A 20,425-nucleotide genomic window follows, 5' to 3' on the forward strand; every position below is an offset into this window, starting at 1 on the left:
CTGGAAGACAGAGCCAGTTGTCATGCCCAGAGGCCCTGGATCTTCTCAAGGGCATCTGAGCCATTCCATTCCCCAGTCCACCCGGGAGGAAAAGCAGCCCATCCAAATAGACCAGACAGTTCTTTGTCATGCCTGACATAAGGATGAAAGGTGCTTCTTTTCAGGATCAAACCGAAGGACACTGTCAGAGGACACACTTGGAGTCTCCTTAGCAAGCTGAAGTAACTAAATAGAGAGACTGAAGCTCCTCTTAGCAAACACTGATTCTGTCGTATTTGAACTATTAATTCATACGATATTTTAGAGAATAAAGCACTCTTGAGCATCTAGCTTCTTCTAACCCATCAGTTCCCAAACAGCTTGGTTTCAGGATTTCTTTTGATTCTTTAAAATTATTGAAGACCCCACAGAGCTTTGCTCATGTGGCTTATATCTATCTATATTTACCATATTGGAAATTAAAACTGAAAATTTTAAATATTTGTTATAATATATGTAAAAATATTGGTTAACTCACTGAAAAAAAATAAGCCAAGTATATGTTAACATAAATATATTTATGAATATATTTTCCAAAACCAAAAAAAATTAGTGAAAGAGTGGCATTGTTTTACATTTTTTGCAAGTCTCTTTAATGTCTAGCTTCATAGAAAATGGATGGATTCTCATGTCTGCTGTAATATCACATGTTGTGTAGCCTCTAGAAAATTCCACCATATGCTCATGAAGGAATGAGAATGAAAAAGGCAGATAACCTCTTAATATTGTTATGAAAAGAGTCTTGACTTCACAGACACCCTGAAAAGGTCTTGGGAACCCTGAAGGGTCCCGGGATCATACTTTGAGAACGACTGTTCTAAACCACTTGAATGATATGTCCAAGATTTCCCACAACTGCAAAATCAAATAAAAACATAGATTCACCATCAGGCTTCCAGACAGAGACCCAGCCCAAGCCCTGCTCTCCGCCTCAGTGGCTGCCCTCCCTTTAACCCACTCCTGGTCCTACTCAGAGTTCAAGTACCACCCCTACCAGGAAGTTCTGACATCAGCAAGTACAGTAAACAGGCGAAAGACCTTTCATCCTTACCTTGCCCTCTCATTCCCAGAGGCTAGCCTGATAGCTTCCCAGAGGCGAGTGAGTTGCTCTTCCTGGAAGAAGTTTCAGGGAACACTGCATTATTTGGCATCTCTGGAAGGTCAAGCCCCGCTCTGGAACATTCTCACTTTGAAAGGACGCTGGGCTACAATCAGATCAGCTCTGATTCTGAAGTCGCCTCCAAAGCACATTGACATTTGTCATGACTCTGAGCCCCCTCAGGTGCTTCAGGCCCACTATACAGCTGCTCCTTCAGGGCAGACCAGGAATCCAGACACCCCCGGAGCTGGAGCCGGGCAAGGAAGAACAGGGCTGTGAGACCTACGGTTCCTTAAAGACATAAAAAGGGATTTTTTTTCCCCCATTTTGCCTCTAAATAAAAAGTTCATTTGATATCGCACTTTGCCACTCATGAAGCTTGAGTTTTACCTGGGATTCAGAGTGGAACCTAAGGGCTCTTCAGATATGGAGACTCAATTTCATTAACCATTCCGAAATCTTTTCCCTTTATTTCAACTGTCTAACTGACAAGACCATTTTTTTTTCTCTCTCTCTCTTTTCTTTCTGCCTTGCTGTCTCTCCAACAGGCTTGCAGCCAATGTACTGGAGCAGAGATGACGTAGCCCAGTGGCTCAAGTGGGCTGAAAATGAGTTTTCTCTAAGGCCAATTGACAGCAACACGTTTGAGATGAATGGCAAAGCTCTCCTGCTCCTGACCAAAGAGGACTTTCGCTACCGGTCTCCTCATTCAGGTGAGAGTCTGGACTCTGGACATGGGCTCAGCCTGGAAAGTCTGGTAGCCAGAGTTGGCCTTTGTCACCACTTACCCTCCCAAGAGATCTCCACATCAGGTCACCGTGAATGCAAGGACAGTGACCCAGCTTAGGAGAGGACAGATCCTGCTGACGTAGGCCAGTTTGAGGGGAGAAGAGGAAGAATTTCCAGGTCCAGGGGAAACTTCTAAGGTTAGGAGAAGTAACCCAGTTCAGACCTATAGACCCTGGAACTTAAGGGATCTCATTGTACCACCAAATAAGGAAGAAAATGCATTCTGGCCCTCTCTCTCTGCCTGGCTTCTGATTCTGAAGACTTTTACAAGAGATACTTGAGCGTGAGTGTAGATTGCAAACTGCTCAGTTAAAAACAAAGACAGGAAGACTTCCCTGGAGGTCCAGTGGTTAAGACTCCGCACTCCCAATGCAGGGGACGCGGGTTTGATCCCTGGTCAGGGAACTAAGATCCCACATGCCGCATGGTGCAGCCAAAGAAAACAAAAAACAAAACAAAAACAAAAACAAAATAACAAAAGACAGCAGAGGAAGGGGAATGAGCACTGCTGAGGTAGGAGGAGTAGAAAGGAAAGAAGAATCGAGGGAACAAGAGAGAAGGGCTGGGAAAGGTGGAGATCCTAGTAGCCCAGGCAAGTTTAGAAACAAATGCCCAGGGCTTCAAGAGATTTCCTTTAGAAGTACTGAATTCTTTGAAGTAATGCATCTTGTAGCTTGTAGAACCCCTGAAAAATATAAGCAACGCATCTAACTAGAAAGATTTGTCAAAATAAGGGCTCCTGAACCCACATGGGAAGGTTTCATTCAGTAAGGAGCTTTTGTACCTGCAAAGTGTATTCCTGACTTGGGTAAGGTTTCAAATATACTTTCCAACTTCATTTCTCACACTTGATGGATATTTTGATGTAGAGATTTGGGAACTCCATCTGTCCAAGGGGAACTTTGGTCTCAGGTTTCTGCCTCTTGAGGGCAGTTATTCAAGGACTGATGGGCCCTCCCTCTGTCAAGTCTCACCGCCAGCCCCACTTTGATGCAACTTGTCTGGCAGAGACCCTGTCTTCCTTGACTGAGGACAGGGGTCCCGGAGGAGGTCTTGCCATACTGCCCAGCTACGTTCACCCCGATTTACTCCTGGAGGCTGGCCGGGAGTTAATACACTAGCTAACCGCCACGAGGAAACAGCCCTATCACAGAGGGTAAGATAAGGGTGTGTATCGGACAGTATCGCCCCAGCTTTTCCCAATTGCAGCAGAACCGTTTATATGAGGAAATGATAAAGGGGAAGGTTCCCCCAGAAGTATAGATGTTAATGGAAACTTGAAAACTTATATTAAGGCTGAAAAACAGATCATTGCTATGGTTTTATAAGGGACACAAACCTACCTGAAACATTTGGTCTTCAATCACTGATTCTTTCTATAGCCTCAGAATAAGAAAACCATAAAACAATGATATAAATAAATAAATAAAACAAACTAACCTAAAAGGAACCTCAGTAGTTCCTTTTAATTTAATGCAAAAACACTTCCCTTTTCTGTTCCAGTGGAAACTCAAAGGGGCAAAGTTACCTATCTGGAGGAAAAGAGCTGTAACTCTTCAGGGTTCCGGAGAAATTACTCATGTCAGGCAAACAGGGGAAAACACAGTGATGTGTTTTAACTTGATTCGACTTAGACATTGGGCACGCTTTCCTCCCAGAGTCTTTGTAAATCTGCCTTCCCCCCACCGTATCTCAGGTGTTCCTTTTTGTTGCTGATTTATTTTTCTCTCCGGTGACCTCTCAACTTTCCTTGTGAAACTAGGTTCTCTCTGCTCAAAGCTGGGAGCGAAGATACACAAAACCTGTCAGTACGCCCTTGCCACTTTGTCAGGTCTTCGCCGGGTGGGCCACGTGGGAGGGTGGGCAGGAGCCTGCTGCCCAGTTGGAGCCAGGATTGCACTGAACCTGAAGGCACAGGGAGCTGGGGAAGGAGAGAGCAGAGTCGGGTGGGTCTCAGGAAAGCAGGAGTGAAGCTGATCTGGGACGTGTTGAAGGATGGAACTGAGTGGGTGGGTCACTGGAGCAGCATGAACTTAGAGTGCTTGGGTGGCGGTGAGGAAGCCCCCCTACGGATGGAAGAGGCAGCATAAGGCTGGTGCGACAGTCGGGACGTGGTGCCGTAGCCACGGTTAGGAGGGGGCAGTAGAAATTCATCCCGTGAGTGTTCCCTGGGCAGCTCCACACCAGAGGACAGAAGTTTGGGCTGAAGGACTTGAGGGCTAGAGAGACGATTTCCAGTTGGGTTGTCCCGTGGGGCTCAGTGGTGTGGCAGTGGAGCCGGCCTTTGAAAGCTTTGAAAGGTGAGCAAGAGGTAGGTAAGGAAAGGTGTTGAGGCCAGTTTGTGTGGAGGAGGAACTCAGAGAGGAGGCCACATGAGCTAGACACTGTTCATCGCCACTCATCACCGCCCCCCCTCGCTTGTCTGCTTGCCTCTTCATGTTTCAAGTTCTGCTACTTTCTCCAGGAATGCTTTCCCTGGCTCCCATCCCTGCATCCCTGATTCCACCCCACCTTCCTTTCCTCCACCTCTCCCCGCCTCAGTCTGGGTGACGTGCTGGTCCTCTTTTATCTCAGAGCATTTCCTAATTCTGTCATGGCCCCTGACACACACACACACACACACACACACACACACACACCCGAGTCACACACTGTGTTACACGTGATTGTTTTCTATTCTGTATCCTCTCCCAGAGTAGAGAGTTCAGTTTGGACAGGGCCGTGTCCTGTTAAGCTGCCTTGTCTCCAGCATCTAGCGCAGCATTCTGTCAGCACTCAATAAATATTGGTTGAATTATGACCCAACCTGAGAGTACCTTAAAGCCCAGGTTAAGGAGATTGGATGTTATTTTGCAGGTAATGGGAAACCACTGAAAGGTTTTGATCAGGAGAATGATATGATTGGAGCTCTCCCTTTGGTATAGACATTTGCCATCAGTGCATAGGGTGGATTTATCGGGTCGCTAAAAGCAGGGGAGCTAGATACAGTGCTATTGCTACGGTCCTCATGCAAGATGCTGAAGTCCAGAATAGGATCAGTGACGCCAAAATAATAATACTTCCGGCATTTTGGCCAAGCGATGCCAGGACATCCAGGAAGATGCATCCTGTTCTGAAGAATCTGAGGCAGGAACCAGGCCAAGCTGGGGATAATCATTTTGAGTATCATCCCCATGACATCAAGCTGAGAATAAAGATAAATTTACGCCATAGGTAATTTAATTAAGGCATCAACCAGAAAGCCATGGACAGAATATCAAGGTGATACCTGCCAGTAGGGGCTATAAGAAAACTTACCACAAACAGGGGAGAATTGTCAGAGGGATTGGAAGACAGAACTAAGTAGGAGTTGAGAAGACCCCTCCCATGAAGTAGCCAGCCAGCAGGGTGATGAGGGCGTGATATACCTGCTCACATTCTCCTTAGACAGAGACAAGGTATAAATAGAAAACCTTGTTTCTCTCTCAGGTATAACATTTGGTACTGCTTCTTCTGACACGGGCTTTGCTTTTGCATTTGGTGTAGATGCGTGAGGCCCAGGTTTTACACATGGCTCTTCCGCAGATCACATCACCTCATTTGCCCTTATTTTCCTCATCCATAAAATGGGATTTTCAGCAAGGGGATCCTAAACTCCCTTCAACTCTGAACAGGTCAACCCAACTTCAACCACGGAAAGTGTTAAGCTTCCAGTAAACGTTACAACTTCCCACCTACAGGCAGTAAATAAATATTCAAGACCTTGGTCTCCTTCGACCTGTGTACCTTGTAAAACCTAGACTTCACCCTGTTTTTTCCTGTCTTTCCTTGGATCTTTTTTGCTGCCTATGACAAAGCAGCAGCTTCTCACTAGTCATGGGGCTGCTAGAATGAAGCAAAAGTACCTGGTGGCCCGCCCATCACCATCAATGGATGTTTATAGCTTCCTCCCAGCCACGTTTCCTGCCTGGCCTCCCCCAGACTTCTGCTTTCTGTGTTTGGAAATAACATTCCTTGACACTACTCATTCCAAATGTAGAGAGGAGAGAACGGGAGCTCAATGAATTATAATTACTTGAACTATTGAGGTACCTTAAGTCAAATACGGTAGCCTCTCTGAACTCCGCATTCTTTGACCAATTTAACAAACTACATTTACCCTGTCCACCTCCAGGACAAAGGTCCTCCCTTTTCAACCACTAGAATAAAATAGGGAATGTACTAGAATGTACTTCAAAATATCATCTCCAAACAGAAGCTGTCAAGGTTGAGTATAAATGGGATCTATTTTTTGAAATAATCTCTCAATCAGAGGATACAACAGGATGTCATATTTATGACATTCTCAAAGTTAAGGAAAAAATGTAAAGGAATCTCAGCTTTATAAAATGTCACCCGGACAGGGTAATTTTACCTAGTCCTTTAGCGACTAGGTAGTTACCATATTAAGTGGCCTGGGATGATTTAAATTCAAAGGAATTTCATTGAATTTTATGAATTCAATGAATGTCTTACAATGAATAACTCTAATGTGTTTCTTGACCACTTTGAGACGGTGAAAACATATTAATAAGACGGAACAGACAAGTTAGCACTGATACTAACTTTTATTTAGAGTTATTCAGGTGGAACATATTTATGTATCCATTATTTAAATGAACAAAAAGTTATTAATTTAATTCATGTTAGACTTTCTGTCAATGCTAAAAAAAAAAAAAAAAAGCGAAAAGCAAAACAAACATATTTTCAAAGTTCCTTCAAGTCAATTCAGCAAAAAGTGAATTGGGGTTTTACTAAGTAAATCAGTTTTTACCGTACTGGGGTGTGATGTTACAAACCTCTCCAACCCACCAGAACCTTTGACTTTGGAAATATGCTTTGCTTGTGATCTTCAAATATAGTAAAATTTCTTTGAAATTTCTTTAAACTGAAAATACCGGTCTTTATCTACATATAGTTCCTTGGAAACCAACTTGCCTATTAATCTCTATTAAGCAATGGTGGGTGGTTGGCTGAATTGAGTAGCTGAATCAACTGGCTGTTTTAGACTCAAGTCACAGGGTCTGAGGGCGTGGGTCACAGGGGAATGTTAGCCCTGAAGTGTGGGAGTTCCAGCAGACGTGACCCTTGACTGAAGACACCCAGAGTGGCTTCTTTCTTCCCTTGCTGTGTCTTTGAGCAAAACAAGCCAAAAATATGTGTATTACCCATCAGAGAAATGCTTAGATAAGTCAATTACAGGAAAGTCACTGAATTTCTTAGCACTGAGGTTACCCCATCAGTGAAATGGTGGTGATAACTGATCTTTCTGCCGTACGGAGTCATATTTTAACATGTAAAACATACATGTCCTTTAATTAACAGTGCATACTTGTGTCACGGTATTTGTATTTTCTCACAAGCTTATTCTTTGCTTTATCTTACCTTATATTCTGTATCCAGGTAAAGGCAGTTGTCTTACTAGATTTCTTTTCTAAGTGATTTATTCTCCTCTTAAATATAATATTCAAATTTTCCCACAACCTGCTCCCTTTTTTTCCCCAGGATCTCTGTGTCCAAGACATAGATATCAACTGAATTTCACATATTTGTTCCTAAGTAAAAGAGTAAGTTTATTTTTACGGTCACAGAAGGCACTCCGCATTAAATTAAAATGTTTGTAATTCAAGCAGCCTACAAAAATGGATTGAATGGAATGCTTGGAAACTAAGATAGAGCAGAGTTGGAAACCCAAGCCATCCCATGATGGGGAATGTTTGTTAGGCCACCAGTGGGATCCCCCAGGCCTGTGTCTGCGTTGGTGTTTTCACTGTGGAATTTATGATGAAACTGAAGGAACCGAGGCCTCGGGCTTCATTTTGAAACTATCACAGGCAGAGAGGACCAGCAGAGAGAGTTTTCTGACAAATCTGAAAAGTATCCCTCCCACACTGTGCATGCTTTCATTTATTTATTTATTTTTTAAAGAATTGGTCAGAAGGAAACTAAAATCTCTGAATAAAAACGGAAGAGAGAGAAAGAGAAAAGAGAACAGTTTGCAAATGTAAGAATGTGTTACTTTAGATCATCTTCGTAGGAGGAGGTGTACATAGTAAATCATCACCAGAAAAATGCAAATTTTCAATAATGTGACGATTCTGCTTTAAACCTACTGAACCCAAGAAGTTAAACGATGTGAAACGCCTGGGGGAGAGGCTCTGGGTAGTCTTGAAGATGACACTCTGCACTGGTCCCAGCCTTCTGCAGAACAAGCAGTGTATAATAAGAACTTGAAAACTAATCATACGCTTTCACTGATAACACCGTTTTAGGAAAATATTTGAAGGAAACAATCCAATAGAGGGACAAAAAAGATGCCCTTAGCAATTCTATTTATAATGGTAAAAACTGGAAATGCCCAAGCCGCCCCCAGTAGGAGACTTGCTAAAAAAAATGTGGAGAATATAAATATAGAGGAATACACTGTAGCTTTACGGCCATTCATTGAGTCACTTATTATTTCTTGAGTAGATCATACAGGGCCTTGCAGATCATGTTCAGCACTTTACATGTTATTTTAAAGACAGGTAGAAGCCATTCAGGGTCTGAAGCAGAGATTGGCATAATGAAGTACAGAGGTGAGAAGTAGGATGTAGGGCCGTCGACTTGGCTGGCAGGTAAGCGCAACGGCGGTGACTTAAACTAAGATGGGCCAGCAGAGAAAAGCGGGTGATTCAAGCAGTATTTAGAAGGCAAAGTCTATAAGCCTTGGTGACCAATTAGATGCTGTATAAGAGGGAGAGAAGCGTTAAGGATGAGTGCCGAGTTTCTGGCCCAATCAGCTGGGCGTTTACTGCACTAGGAAACACCACATGGGTTGTAAAGGCCTTTATGTTGAACACATAAGATGCGCGGTGCCCGGGTGACATGCAAGAGGACATGTGTAGGGGGTAAGTGAAGGTTCTGGAGTTGAGATAGGTCTGGCTGGAGTAGATTTAGCGTAGACAAGCTGATTGCAGCCATGGGAGGGGATGAGATGACCCAGGGAGAAAGACGATGAGAGATCTGGGAGCCTTTAAGGTTGGGGAAGGAGGGAGAGCAGAAAACCAGGAGACGGAGGAATGTCTGAAGCCGAGGGGTGTTCTAAGGGGGGGGGGGGCAGTGGCTAGTGGTGGTGATGTTGCCAAGAGGCAGCAAGTCCCCAGGTACCATTGCCCTTTGGATTTGATGACAGGGAGGTGACCTCAGCAAGAGCGCTTTGGAGAGAGGGTTGGAGTGGAGACTGAAGGGCCCTGAGGGGTGGACGGAGAGGGTGTGGTGATAACGGAGTTGGGCAGCCCCTCAGGGAGTTTGGCTGCGATGGGAGGAGAGAATCAGGAGCAGCACCTGGAGGGGAAGATGGGTGTGTGTGTGTGTGCACACGCGCGTGTGTGCGTGTGTGTGCGTGTGTAGAAGACAGGAAACGCTTGAAGCTGCTTAAAGGCTGAAGGAAAGAACCCTATAGAAAGAAGTTGAAGGTAAACTGTGAACTAGAAGGAAAGAGAAAGAAACCATGAACTAGAAATATCTGTATGAAATGATGTCAACTGGAAAAAAATTCCATTCTTGTGAATGTGACTTTATGAAACTTACGCATGTCCTTTAAAGACAAAAGTGTTGAAGCAGAGCAAATAGTTTCCAGATTTTTTGGAGACACGTCTGTTAATAATCATCATAATCACAAGGGGTACCATCTCCTGAGCGCACAGGAGGGCAGACGTGTGGCTGGCGCTTGTTCACATTATCTCATTTAATCCTCTTAACAGCCCTGCTGAGTCTGGGCATTTTTCTCATTTGAGACAAAAGAATATTTAACTAAGCCTTGAACTAAGGCTCAAAGAGAAAAGTAGTTTGCCTGAGGGCACGCAGCTGTTGAATAGAGGAACCAGGATTCAAACCTGGGACTTCCCTGCTCCAGAGCCCAAGCTCTTTCTTCTGAAAGTAAAGAAACTTTGTTATAAAGCAGAAACTAACACACCATTGTAAAGCAATTATACCCCAATAAAGATGTTTTTAAAAAAAAAAAAAAAAAGTAAAGAAACTTAGATACGTTTAACCCCCTAAACAGCATCCTTACTTTCTTGGTCTTCAGATACTAGTCTTTGCTAAGGCAACTTGCAGCAGTTTTATTCACTCTCGCTACTGTTCGTTTTAAACAAATTGCAAATAAAATAATAGAATTTAGGATTCTCGAAGTAGTTGCCTGGCTTTTAACATCAGGATCACTGATACAAAATTGTATGTGTGTTTAGTTTGTGGGTTTCTCTTGTGTGTGTGTGTGTGCGTGCGTGTACCTAGGAGTATATCTAGGGTTTTTGGTACCTGAAATTTATAATTTGAGGGCACATAGTTCTAGGTTTCCTTTCATGGGACCATACAAATGAAGGCCCCTGAAATTCACTAGCTTCGAGGCAAATCCACTTGTGCACGTGCCTATGGGTGCATGAACCATGTGTGTATGCCTGAAGATATATGGAGAAACCAACAAAAGCTGTTATCCCTTAAACAATAGCCTTGGTTTCATTGCTTAGTACAATAGGAGCATCTTTTATGGTTAGTACTAGTTATTTCTTTTCTGGGAAGACAGAAGATTTATCAAGAGTCGAACAGGCCAAGAGTTTTTTGAACCGTGCCTTTGAATTCAGGCCGGTGGTCATTAGCTTAGTTAGATATATAGTGCTATGGCTCATGCTGTTTATACAGCAGGCAAATAAATGTAACTTCTTTTTAAATCTGTTCTTTATTCCAGAGATCTTTTTGTTAAGATCACTTTTGAGATGTGATCTCCTGTGTATAAGAAGATTTTAAGAATGTAGCAAGAAAACTGACTGGGTATTGGAGGAATCGGGGGCCAGTGGTGTTGGAAGAGGATGGAGGGGGCGCATCTTTATTTATTTAGGAAACTGTTGTAGATGGGACACATGTTCTGTGCTGCTCCAGAAACCAAAACTAAGAACCGAGGTACATGAGATTGCAGAGGAGGCCAGATTCCAACTCAACAGAAGAACTTTCTGTCGACTAGTGCTGTCCAGAAATGGTTTGCTTATGTTGTGGCCGGCTACCCATCACAGAAGTACTCAGCCAGAGCTACTTCTTGGCAGGGGAAGAGGAGGCAGGGGACTTTTACTGATCACAAGTTTGAGTCCATCTAGGAAACCTATAGAATCCTCTCTATGTCTAAGATTCCAAGCCGTTACCAGGCACACACTATTCCTGCCAATCATACACACATGGCACGCACGGTGGGTTGGTTTTTCCCCCAGAGTTGCGACGCGTTTGTGCTAAGCCAGCCACATTCCCCAACTGAGCTCCCAGTTGCCGCGGAAACATGTCTGTGGATGGACTGGTCCAATTGTGGCCATACTCTGCAGTCTTAGAATTAAGTTTTTTCTTGGCCCAGGACCTTGGGCCCAGGCTCCCACCCATTAGCCAGCTATCACAGGTGGCACTTACGAGCGTTACCTTACTAGTTCTCGTGGTTGAGTTAAGGAACTGGCAGAGCTCTGCCTGGCCGGCCCCTCTCCAGCTCTCTCCTGCTCGCTCAGACAGGAGCCTTCTCCGCTGGGCTCCCTTTGCCCGCTTTGGGACGAGAGGCTGGGGGGAGGCAGTGCAGAAGGCCTGGGCGCGTATGGGGCAGAGCACACATCAGCCCCGCTGCAGGCTTAGCCCAGAGGGGGAATGGCCTCACTTCACCGTGCCCTTGCTGAAGGGGGAACGTAACACTGACCATGACCCAGACGCTCTTCCTTTGTTCTCCTGACACCTCCCTCGGGGTCTACCGGTCTGTCCTAAACCACTTGAATGATGTCCATAATAATAGCAGGAACAGCGGTGGTCACACAACAGCTGGTGTCTGCTGAGTTCTCACTGCCCGATGCTGTGATGAGCTTGTCACACGCTTACCTCCTCCGGTCCGCACAGGCACCCTGGGAGGTAGATACTGCTAATATCGCCATTTTCCAGATGAGGAGCTGAGGCCTGGAGAAGGCAGAGGGCATCCACTTAGTCGCCTCGCTTTCTCTGTGCACCTAGAGAAATGGAAACGGAAAAGAAAGTGGCCTGCCGGCTCTCCAGCCACCATACCCAGAGCTCCTCCAGCCCCCAGAGTGACCTCCAGGGAGGGACCACGTGTGACGTGCACCAGGCCCTGCTTCACGACGTCCTCTTCTGAGGGAGATGTTTGCATTTCGCAGAGAAGTTCAGGGACCTGCTCAAGGTCGCCTGATGCAGAGGAGCTGGTGCTCGAGCCCTGGCTGCCGGGGCCCTCCCCTCACACCAGCCCGCGTCCAAACCAGCAGAGTCCAACACCCTCACACACGCTACGTCTGTATTTCCTGGCCTCCCCTTCCAAAGTGGGTACGCTGATAACTGACCGTTTTTTGTTAGTATCATCAGGAACACATTTTTTTTCAGTGTTTTCGTTTTCCTCTTCAGCTACTACCGGTATAAGGCATTTGCTCAAACCCACAGGATAGAACCCAGCGTTGTGAGGCCGTGTAAATTCGGAAAAGTTCAGGAAGACATTTACACTAAACCAAGACACAAAATGCTGATTAGGGACTTATTTTTGTAAGCGATTAAAATATGAATCATTAAAATAGGGCTGTATTTCAGGCTCTGTATCCTCGTCTTGTCAGAGACAGCGTCACCATGACTACTGGATCTGAATCAGATGAGCTCCAAAGCCTTCCCAGCTCCACAGGCAGTCGTGTGTCACGGGTCTGCCTTACACAGGACGTTTTTAAGTCTGGTTCAGAGCACCTCTGAGGCTCCCCGCCCGTTTCACTAAAAGGAGATACCCAAGTGACATGGGGTCTTCAGTTCTCAGAAGTCTTTTGCTCTATTTGATCACAGTAGTAAACAGTGGCAGTAAGTTATATTAATAACGACCAAAATTCAAAGGTAGAGGAGGGAACAGAATCAAAGGAAAGACACCAGGGCATCTCAGGAATCACTTAGGACGGGGTATCGTGGAACTTTATTTGGTACCAATAGAAAAGGCGCAGAAGTTTGCAGAAACAAAGGAATTCATTTGGAGTGTTTCTCAGATCCAGGCAGAGTTGAAGAGGAAAAAAAAATAATTTAGCAATAGCCCAAAATATGCAGTTAAATTAAGTTGTTAATTAAAGGATCTGTTAAAAGTGGCTAAAATTAGAGACAAAAGCCCACTCTTTGGTACAATTGTTGACTGCATATCTGTATGTGGAAGGGCGTGGGGGACAGTTAGAAAAGCCTGTGGTATTTTAAAGATTAATCACCCACCCCTAAGGAGTTTTGAGGCGCCCACCTGCATTTTTTTAACTTGGATCTAAGTCAGAGGGGAGGGGCAAGACCATGACAGCTTTTTTTTTGCTAATTAACAACTCAGTGGACACTTCAAATACCAAATAGAACAGAAGGCCCCCAGTTCAGACCAGCCCCTACCATCCTCTGCGAGGTGCTGACATCTAAAGATGATTTTCTAGAGATTGTGGAACCTTGGAGCAATGCCTGTGTGTATTTTTAGAGGGAAGCATCCCAGAACATGCCAGTTCCTTATAGGGTATCTTTAATAGTTAGCACCTCTGACCGGACTTGTGAATTTCTTTTTCACGTTTATTCTTTTCCTGCCTGGGATTGGGGTAGATCAGAAAGGCATGTTTTTCTCTATTGGAAAGATTTCTATGAAGAATCCATGAGTTGTCATTGAAACATTAAAACTTTTCATCCTTAATGACTTTGTAATTCTTCTTTGAATAATCTGAAATGCAAATAAAGACAGATGTGAAAAGGATGTTTTTTATAAAAATAGTAGCAATAAATTGGGACAATTTAAGTTTCTAATGAAGTCTGGTACATCCCTGTGACAGGCTGTTATAATGCAGCTACTAAAGCAGTTAAATAATGTGGAGGGAAAAAGAGATACTAAACTATGATAAGCCTGATTCTAATTCTATAACCATATAATACCGTAGATAGTATTAACAGGCTTGTGTCTCTTAGGGATAGGATTATAGGTGAGTTTTGTTTCTTTCTATCTTCTTGCATTTTTTATACTTTTTTTTGTATATGACTTTCATGTTCAAAAAAGTTCAAAAAAACCTGCATGGCTCTGACCTGAGTTTCAGTGCCACATCCTGTCCCCTATAAGCTGCACGTGGATAGGTGGCAGACCTGTCTTCCTCACCATTGTGTCCTTAGGACAGTGCCAGGCGCAAAGTCAAAGCTCAGCAAATAGTTGTTGAACAAAACACTCCCATTTCCCTATTTTTCTTTCCTTTTTCTATCCAGGTGATGTGCTCTATGAACTCCTTCAGCATATTCTGAAGCAGAGGAAACCTCGGATTCTTTTCTCACCGTTCTTCCACCCCGGAAACTCGATACACACGCAGCCGGAAGTCATCCTGCATCAGAACCACGAAGAAGGTACCCAGGAGGCTTCTCTCTCCTTGCCTGAGACATAGCCAAATCCCAGAGGTTCCACTGTTCCTTTGATAAGTCGTTCTTATTCATGTGATTCATTTTTCATTCAACAAGCATTTGTTGGGTACTGATTTTGTTTGAGACCCTGGGGGAAATGCTGAGATGAATAAGACTGTGCAACTCACAATCTAGGAGAGGAAATGGGATAGATACACGTGTAAGTATCAAAGAGTAATTATAACTGTAAAGAGACAGTGAAAGGGGAGATTACAGCCAGTACAGGCAGCAGGCTCAGCTTCAGGAAGGATGTGGGTCTGTAGGATTCTGTGAAGGTCTGATAAGCAGGAATGAAGTGGAGAACGTCCCAGGAGGACCCAGGATGGAGGGAGTCCTTGGAATAGAGAGCAACCCATGACTTGGGTTATAGAGCTTACCTTTCTTTTCCCCCTACCTTTGATTATGAAAAATTTCAAACAGACCCCAAATAGAATAAACTAACTAAAGCCCTGTGATCCATCCCCTCCCCCTACTTCAACAGTGATCAACAGGGACTTCCCCGGTGGTCCAGTGGTTAAGACTCCACCTTCCAATGCAGGGGGCGTGGGTTCGAGCCCTGGTCGGGGAACTAAGGTCCCACATGCCATGGGGTGCAACCAAAAATTCAAAACCAAACAAACAAAAAACCACACAAACAATGATCCACATTTTGCTGTTGCAGAACTAGTCCAAGGAGATAAGATTAGAATCAGGACGTGGAGGACTTTGATTTCCAGGCTGTGGAGGAAAACAGTGGGGAGTGAAGATTTTTGAGCAGAGGGTAACCGAAGCTGGAGGAAGAAAAGAGACCCAAACCCTGTGAACTCTGCGGGGCACCAAGGAGGTCTAGTATTCGTGCACCGGAGGCAGTGTCTTGCAATGTGCTCACTGTGAGTGCTTAGTTCAGGTGTGCCAAGCACTGGTGAGTTACGGTGGTCCTAATCAAAGCGGTGGTAGAAAGCACAACAGAAGACCAGAATCGAATTGTGGCCCCGGGCAGAGTTCCACAGCAGGTGTTTGGGTACAGAAATAGGGTATAAGAACCTGACTTTGGGCTTCCCTGGTGGCGCAGTGGTTGAGAATCCGCCTGCCAATGCAGGGGACACGGGTTCGAGCCCTGGTCTGGGAAGATCCCACATGCCACGGAGCAACTGGGCCCGTGAGCCACAATTACTGAGCCTGCGCGTCTGGAGCCTGTGCTCCGCAACAAGAGAGGCCGCGATAAGTGAGAGGCCCGCGCACCGCGATGAAGAGTGGCCCCCGCTTGCCACAACTAGAGAAAGCCCTCGCACAGAAACGAAGACCCAACACAGCCATAAATAAATAAATAAATAATTTAAAAAAAAAAAAAAAAAAGACCTGCTGTATGCTAGGCACTGCTTGGTGCTTCTCACAGGTTAATTTATTTAAAAAAAAAAACAAAAAACAAAAAGAACCTGACTTTGCTCCCTGTTCTGTTGAACAGCGATGCACCGTGCCTCTGGGGAGCGTTTCGTCCACGTCCTCCTGCCCAGATTGGGGACACAACGTAATTCTTTCAAACTTGTCCTTCAGACCAGATTATGAGGGGCCTACACCCCTGGGGGTTTTTTCAGGGGCATTTCCTTCAACTGATTGAACGTCCCCCAGAGCAGGACTATTTTTGTTTTGTTGTTGGCAGATTTTAAAATGAGACGTTATGTGTTTCCCTAATCAACACATCACAGAACAGAGCCTGGCTTCAGGCACCTGACGACGGGCATCTCCTCCCGGTGCCCAGCATCTCACAGCAGGTCCCCTTGCCTCCGTGATGAAGAGTAAGCGAGCGCTTCTTGCAGTCTCCCCGCCTGTGCCTCTCATCCCGTCTTCCTCTAGCTTTACCTCTGCTGAATTTAGCAGCTGCCCCCCACCCCAGTTCGGTTTCTCCGTTCTTTTACCCTTCCTGCCCTGTGCGTTTCCTGTTTGCGTAATAGCCAACAGCTACTCCAGAGAAGAGGAGGTGGGTTTACTGAAGCTTTAGGATTAGGGCAGGAATTAGATTGCCTAGCCTGCCTCTTCACATACAAAAGGTGTGTGATGGACTGTTTTTGTTTTGTTTTGTTTTTCACCCTCTCTCTTTTTCTCATTATTTAAAAAAAAAAAAATCCCATTTGGAATTTCTATCTCCCCGTTTATCCTCAGCTGTGATGGGAGGCTGATGGTCTCATCTCATGACAACTCCTTCCTTCTCTCCCCTTGGCCTGATCTGACTCCTAAGTAGATCTGTCTGTGGTTGTCCTTGTGGGGCCGGAGCGACTCAGCAGAATACGCAGGCCGCTCTCAGAGACCCCGCCCACCGAGGAAATACGCACGCACCACCACAAACCCCCTAAAGAGCTGCGCTCTCAAGTGCAGTGTTTTGGCCGTGGTGAGCTCAGTAGGTAAAAGGATGGAGCGAATGAGGCCAAGGTCAAGGGCTGCATCACCCTGTGGATCAGGTAGCTCTGCTTCAGACCTGCTCTTAAAAGTAGCGCGTTCTCAGAGATAGTTCCTTCAAGCTGTCTGCCAGAAAGCACCATCCTTCTACGTGCCCTTGCTCCTCTGCCTGCTCTCACGTGAGCAGGTGGGCACACAGAAGGGAGCATGGGTCTTTGTCAGGTGGGATCACGTGAGGAGAGCTGTGCCGGGCACGGAGGTGATATGAAGAGGCTGCTGGCCCCCGGACCTCCAGATACATGAGTGCCTTTGGTGACTAAGGGACCAACTAGAGAGGTGGATGGATCAGTATGAGGTCCCCACCTCCAACCACCTTTCCCTTCTCCTCCATCAAAAAGAATACATTTACAGCTTAACATGAATTATCTCTAGGATCAATACGGTTATATCGTGAATGGTAACACATTAATATGGGCATTTGTTAATATACAGAGAGCTCTGATCCTGGGGGGAAAAAAAAAGCTTGTTAAGTGAAATCATAAACATCCAGTATTACATCCCCAGTGATTTATGCTACCTAATTGGGGATACAGTACAATGTAAGAGTATATCGCTCTTGACTCGGCCCAGAGCTCAGAATGGAAGGAGAATGGGCCATTCCAGGGAGGGCCCACTCAGCCCCCCAACAGGCTGGCACAGGGAGGCATGCAGAGTGACGTACAAACACAAAGCTTCATTCAGCGCCCCGAGACTTCACCTCATCACTGCCACCGACTTGACCAATTCAGACATTCATAATTTCACAATGGGAATTTATATCACAGGACAAACATATCTTGTGTAATCCAGCAACAGTTGCCTGCAAATATCCCCTATGAGTGCATTACATTGAAACCTCACCTTCCGTACTGGCAGCCAAGTGGCAGTGCCAGCAGCTTGGAGGTCATTGTTAGCTCAGAGGCTCCCTTCCAGGCTCTGATGGGAGAGAAGGGTGATCATACTAATTCAAACCCTTTATTTTGTAAACATTCATTATCTCTAAAAGTGTGTCATGCCTTGGGTGAAACAGTACTCAGATTACCACCTAGGTCTAGGAGAACCAGTATTTCTACTCTTCCCTTACTTAGTTATGGGAGGGGAAGGCAATATTATATAATTACAATAACCTTATAACTTTTCATCCATACCCAGACACTTATGCTAGCGAAATGGGACTCTAGTAAGTGAGCTAGGACAATAGGCATCAACCAGGACCATCCCTGACAAACGGGGACACATGGTCAGCTTAGATTAAATGTCTTAAAGAGTGGGATCTGGACATCAGGAAACCAGCTTCTAATCCTCTCTTCTGCCAGAACAGTCATAAGGGCTCAGTTTCTCATTTCTCTGGGCCTTAGTAACCCCAGTTATAAGACAGGAAATACCACCAAATGGTATCAGATCCTGGAGCTCTTAAATCCTAAGGACTGAGTCTCCCTGGGTGATATGAAGATGAATAAGACACATCCTCTGCTTTCAGGGTCGTAGGCAACTAAAATCCACAAAAGTACAGCAGTGTCCTGTCTGGTGATGCTCAGGAAAGTTGAACATCTCTTCTCGTTGATCTCACCTTATCAAGAACTGCTGATAACATTACCCCTCTTAGTAGTCAAACCAAGAGTAGCATCATTCACTTGTTTCACAGTGAAAAATCTCATTTTAAATAGATTCCTTTTCTTTGATTATTGATTACCCATCTTATCTGCATGTTATGAATTAGTTAGGTATAACGTAGATAGCTATGTAGGAAGGAGACTACTTCTTTCACCAAAACCAGGAGGCAAAACATCTTTAGAAATTTCAGACCAGCAGATGGTTATAAAATAAATTTATTTTGTCACACGCAGTTGTGATATCAACTTCTTTTGATACTTTGGGTTCCGAAGTCAATGACTTTTGGCCCCCATGGAATATTTAAGAAGAAAAGCTTGGTGCCAAAGTATATATTCAATTGCCACTGGTCCTTTGGTGTTGGAACTACTTGAATGAGTGATTCCCTAAAAGTTCATTGAGCAATTAAAATATGCTTCTAGTCTAGGCTGGTCTCCGAATGGGGTCAGCTTTGCAGAGTCACCCCTGTCGGACTGGACATGCACAAGTCTCCAGGGAGGAGGAACAGGATCTGTGTTTCTCAAATGTCCTTATCCCATGATCTCTTTGGGGGACCCGCCTATAATTTCGACCCTTCAGTCCACCTTCTCTTATGCCCCCATCTAAGAGACCGGGAGGTGATTTTTTTTTTTTTTTTTTTTTTTTTGGCCATGCCACGTGGCTTGCAGGATCTTAGTTCCCTGACCAGGGACCGAACCCGGGCCCCAGCAGTGAAAGTGCCGAGTCCTAACCACTGGACCACCAGGGAATTGGGAGGTGATTTTTAATCACTTGAATTTGAAACTATTCCCACATGCTGTGCTGTGATTGTTTCTGTAGCAGTAGCCACAGTTCTAAGGTGAAAGTTCTGCTCTGGGGCAGCTCTCTGTCACCAGGTGGATATGGAAATTGCAAGTGAGGACGAGAAATTTCAGGTGTCGAAATGCTGTCGTTCTCAGTCCTCCTTACAACTAGCCCATGGTCATGGCCCAGATAGTAGAGGGAAATCATTTCTTCATGGAGGGTGGGGAGGGTGGCCTGTATTCTGGGATGGCCCACAGAAATTTTATTTATATGATTGCTTTACTGGGGGAAATATTTCCCCTTCTCCCTCCCCCTGCCCACCAAATCCAAGTGCCAGAGACTGCTTTGGAGGAAGGAAATCTTATACAATTTTAATGAGATAATTCAACGAGATGAGGTACATGAATCTACCTCATAATAACAAAATAAGAGCAAAGGGGTCCTTTATGGGGTCCTCGTCGTGTGCCAGGCCCTGTTCTAAGCTTTTACATGTTTAAATCATTTAATCTTCACAACCACCCCATAAAGAAGGTAATATTATTTCCACTTTGTAGATGAGGAAATTGAGGCTAAGAGCAGTAAAGTACCCTGCCTCCAAATCACATAACTATGTAGTGGCAAAGCTAAGACCTAACCCCAGGTCCACTTGGTTCCAATGCCGGTGTTCATTCCACTGCAGCATGAATGAGCTGACCGAAATAACGTTTTTATTAATTTTGTGTGTTTGCAAACGCCCTGAAAATAGGGCAAATGATTAAACGATGAGTAGAAGAACCATGGAGATTAGGATGCCGAGACAGGTCCAATATACTGTATATTGTACTAGGGTACGATATACTGGCAGGTCCCCGCACTCCTGCTTGTAATGTTTCTGCTTCATAGTACAGATCTTCCCAGACTTAGGATGGGGATACAGCCAGATAAACCCATCTTAAGTTGAAAATATCCTAAGTTGAAAATGCATTTAATACCCCTAACCTACCAAACGGCACAGCTTAGCCTACCTACCTTAAACATGCTCAGAACACTTACATTAGCCTGCAGTTGGGCAAAATCATCTAACGCAAAGCCGATTTTATAATTAAGTGTTGACTATCTCATGTAATTTATTGAACACCGTACGGCAAGTGAAAGACAGAATGGTTGTCTGGGTACAGGATGGTACCCGTTGTTCACCCTCGTGATCGCGTGGCAGACTGGGAGCTCTACTCACTGCCGCTGCCCAGCGTCACGAGG

The 20,425-nt window shown here is 44.9% G+C and overlaps 1 protein-coding gene across 4 annotated transcripts in view; it reads left to right on the plus strand.

Annotated features, from left to right (window-relative positions):
- ETV6 (ETS variant transcription factor 6) overlaps positions 1-20,425 on the plus strand; it is a 239,134-nt gene that overhangs the window by 189,785 nt on the left and 28,924 nt on the right. For all 4 annotated transcript variants that reach the window (XM_068560970.1, XM_068560971.1, XM_068560974.1 and 1 more), the window contains exons 3-4: positions 1,687-1,851; positions 14,195-14,329. In XM_068560970.1, coding sequence (XP_068417071.1) covers positions 1,687-1,851; positions 14,195-14,329 — 300 coding nt within the window. The remainder of the gene's footprint in view (positions 1-1,686; positions 1,852-14,194; positions 14,330-20,425) is intronic.

The sequence above is a fragment of the Eschrichtius robustus genome, chromosome 13, assembly GCF_028021215.1.
Source record: "Eschrichtius robustus isolate mEscRob2 chromosome 13, mEscRob2.pri, whole genome shotgun sequence".
NCBI lineage: Eukaryota > Metazoa > Chordata > Mammalia > Artiodactyla > Eschrichtiidae > Eschrichtius > Eschrichtius robustus.